Here is a 2,971-nt window from a genome sequence, read left to right as displayed (position 1 = left end):
GAAAGAACTCAACACAATAAAATAGAATACAGAACATTGCTGAAAAACCAAAAGAACAATAATAACTAGAAAAGCAGAGTGCCTTATGAATTTCTGATCTAGTTAATGAGATGAATCCAATGAATAATAATAAGTTACCTCCATTTTCATTCTTGCAGCGAGGTGGAATATCAAATAGAGACCTGGAGAGTTGTTTCTGGGCAAGACCAATATCAAATAGAATCAAACCGGAAGAAGGGTCATTTACTATAATGTCCTTGACAGGCAACCAAACAAAAAGCTCTTCTTGCTGAAGACCCTCAACACCAATGAGGCTTCCATAGGTGAGGTTTGCGGTTACAAAGCTCTCGAAGTAGACCCTATTCTCGTACTTGGTCAAGCATGGCGCGTCGAGGAACACTTCCAAGTGGCCATTGTCGGAGAACTTGTAGGACTTCACTTCTTCCGGTAGGAGTCCAGCTGGCAACCCTTTTGAACGGAGAAGGTCGTGAATGGAGGATGAGAGAGAGCGTTGAGGGGATACTATAAGAGAGAAGAGAGAGAGGGTTAATAGGAGTTTGTTAAAGAAGGGTGCCATTGTTATTGCTTATGGGTTTATGGTTAGGCGAAAAAGAGAAAGGAACACGAGAAGGGGATCGGAGAAGAGTGAGTGAGAGAGTGAGTGATTAGGGTGTGGAAAATGGAAAGTCTGTTTTTAAGAAAAGGTCGTGCATGCGTTTGAGTCGAATTACAATATTGCCCTTGGTTGGTTGGTGACTTTGGTTGTGTTTTGTCATTTCTGTAATTGTGTCTTTGTGTTTAGGAGAAATGTTTAAGTCATGAGAAATTATTGCATGGAGAATAATTGCATGGGGTCTTTGTTAGAAAAAATATAAAATTAAGAGAAAAAATTATAAACCATGACAATTATTTCAAAAAATAACGAGGTCCTTAATAAAAAAAAATATCATTTTTGATCCTTGATTTTTATTTTTATGGGACTTATTAGTCTCTGTGTCAAAAAAAAATTTTTTTGATATAGGGACTAATCAGTCCCATAAAAATAAAAATCAGAGGTCAAAAATAGTATTTCTTTTTTGTTAAAGACCTTGTTGTCCCTTTGAAGTAATTATCAGAGGTCGGATTGGGTATTTACTCTAAAATTAATTAATTATCAATAAACAAAAATTTTATATGAGCAATGCTACATGAGTAATATAATCGATAATTTTTGTTAATATTTATCCAACAAAAATATTTAATATTAAATTTTAAATTTTAACTTTTGTCATAAATTTTTAATATAATAAAATGAAGTATTAGTCTAAAATATTGGCTTTTATTGATAAAATTTATTGGTCCTTAATATTTTTTATTTTTATATCCTATAAAATAAAAATAAACAAATACTAAGCGACTAAATACTTTGTGCAACTAAATCTAACTAAACACCGAGAAACAAATACTTCACCCGCTCGCTTCTCTCTCCCTCTTTTCTTCTTTTTCTACATATTTTCTTCTTGGATTTTCTTCTTCTGCATCATCATTGTTTATCGCTACCGTGATCATAATCATCATTATCTCTTCCTGTTTTTTTCTTATTCTTTTTTTCTCCCACATTTGATTTTTTCCACTCTTTTTTCCCTCTTCCTCTTTTATAATTATCATCGTCGTCATCATCTTCTTCTTTTATTATATATATATGTTCAGTAAAATCATTGACTATAAAAATTTAATAATTTTATTCCGACATGTTTAATTGTTCTATCATGATAGGGTTAAGTATTTTAGTAACTAATTACTTTGTTAAAAGAATGTCTAAATTAATATGTATAAATTTGTTAACTGATTTTTAATTTAATATTTTTTAAAATATTTTTCTTGTAAATAGTTTTTTCGTTTAAGTGTGAGTGTGTAATTAAAGTTTTTGAAGTTTGATTGTGAGGTTAGATAAGTTTTTTGTCCCTATAAAGTATATGTCTTTTTTATTTTTGTCAGAGCAGGAGGAACAAACCCCCTTATTTAAGTACTCTGAACTACTCTACTCTAACACTTCCGCGAGAAAAAGTTCATATTCGTCACTGATTACGTTGACCCCCTCTACCACTTCCGCGATTTTTCTGCCTTCCCTTTCACATGATTATGGTACAACATTTTCATCAAAGTCCAGAACATGTGCCACTAGTACCTCAGCGTCAAGAAGAAGATCCAAACTCTCTTGCCTCACTCTTTTAACTGGTTCGATGGTCTCAATCATTGAGAGAATTTTCTTTATTACAAACAAGTCTTCGGGAATATTCCTTCATTTTTTTCAATTGTGAGAAACAGTTTTAATTCTGTGCTTTCGTTGTAGAGACTTGAATTTTTGAGTTCTTATGATGATATTATTGACGATAATGATGATTGTGACGAGGATGAGGAAGAATGTGAGTGCAGTGGTGATGATTTTGATGATGATTTTAAGGAGGAGGTTAGGCAGATTAGGGGTGTTGGAGTTAGGATTTTGGAGTTGAGGGAGGTAATGGTAAAGAGGGAGGAGAGGAGGAGGGAGAGAGAGTTTTGAACAGAGAAGAAGGAGGCAGTGGCGGAGAGGGAATGCACTACAAGAAAAATACTGAGTACCGTTGGATTTATCATCAAGTTTACCGACAGATTTGGTAATAAATTCGTCGAGAAAATAAAAATACCGTCGAATTCTACTTTCAACGGTAAATTTGCCGGTAATATTTGGAGGAAAAAAAGAGTAATTGGCGCGCGCATTACCGTCAGATTTACAGGCAGACAAATCCGACGGTACCCTACGTTAGTGAAACGTTGCGTTTTAGAGCACTGTGAAGCTTTACCGTCAAATAAATCTGCCATTAAATCTGACGGTAATTGTGTCCTATATTCGAACTGCAAACCCTCTTCCCTCTCATTTTAAATCTCTCTCTCTCTCTCCTCACCGTGTCGCCTCCTTCCCTCTCTAACCCTCTCATCTCTCCCTCAACAC

The 2,971-nt window shown here is 34.4% G+C and overlaps 1 protein-coding gene across 1 annotated transcript in view; it reads right to left on the bottom strand.

Annotated features, from left to right (window-relative positions):
* The window catches only part of LOC107478269 (uncharacterized), a 2,502-nt gene extending 1,823 nt beyond the window's left edge, over positions 1-679 (bottom strand). The window contains exon 1 of the mRNA XM_016098405.3: positions 139-679. Coding sequence (XP_015953891.1) covers positions 139-577 — 439 coding nt within the window. The 5' untranslated portion in view covers positions 578-679. The remainder of the gene's footprint in view (positions 1-138) is intronic.
* Positions 680-2,971: the final 2,292 nt, after the last annotated feature.

Source organism: Arachis duranensis, chromosome 3 (assembly GCF_000817695.3).
Source record: "Arachis duranensis cultivar V14167 chromosome 3, aradu.V14167.gnm2.J7QH, whole genome shotgun sequence".
NCBI lineage: Eukaryota > Viridiplantae > Streptophyta > Magnoliopsida > Fabales > Fabaceae > Arachis > Arachis duranensis.
This window is presented reverse-complemented; position numbering and strand designations above follow the sequence as displayed.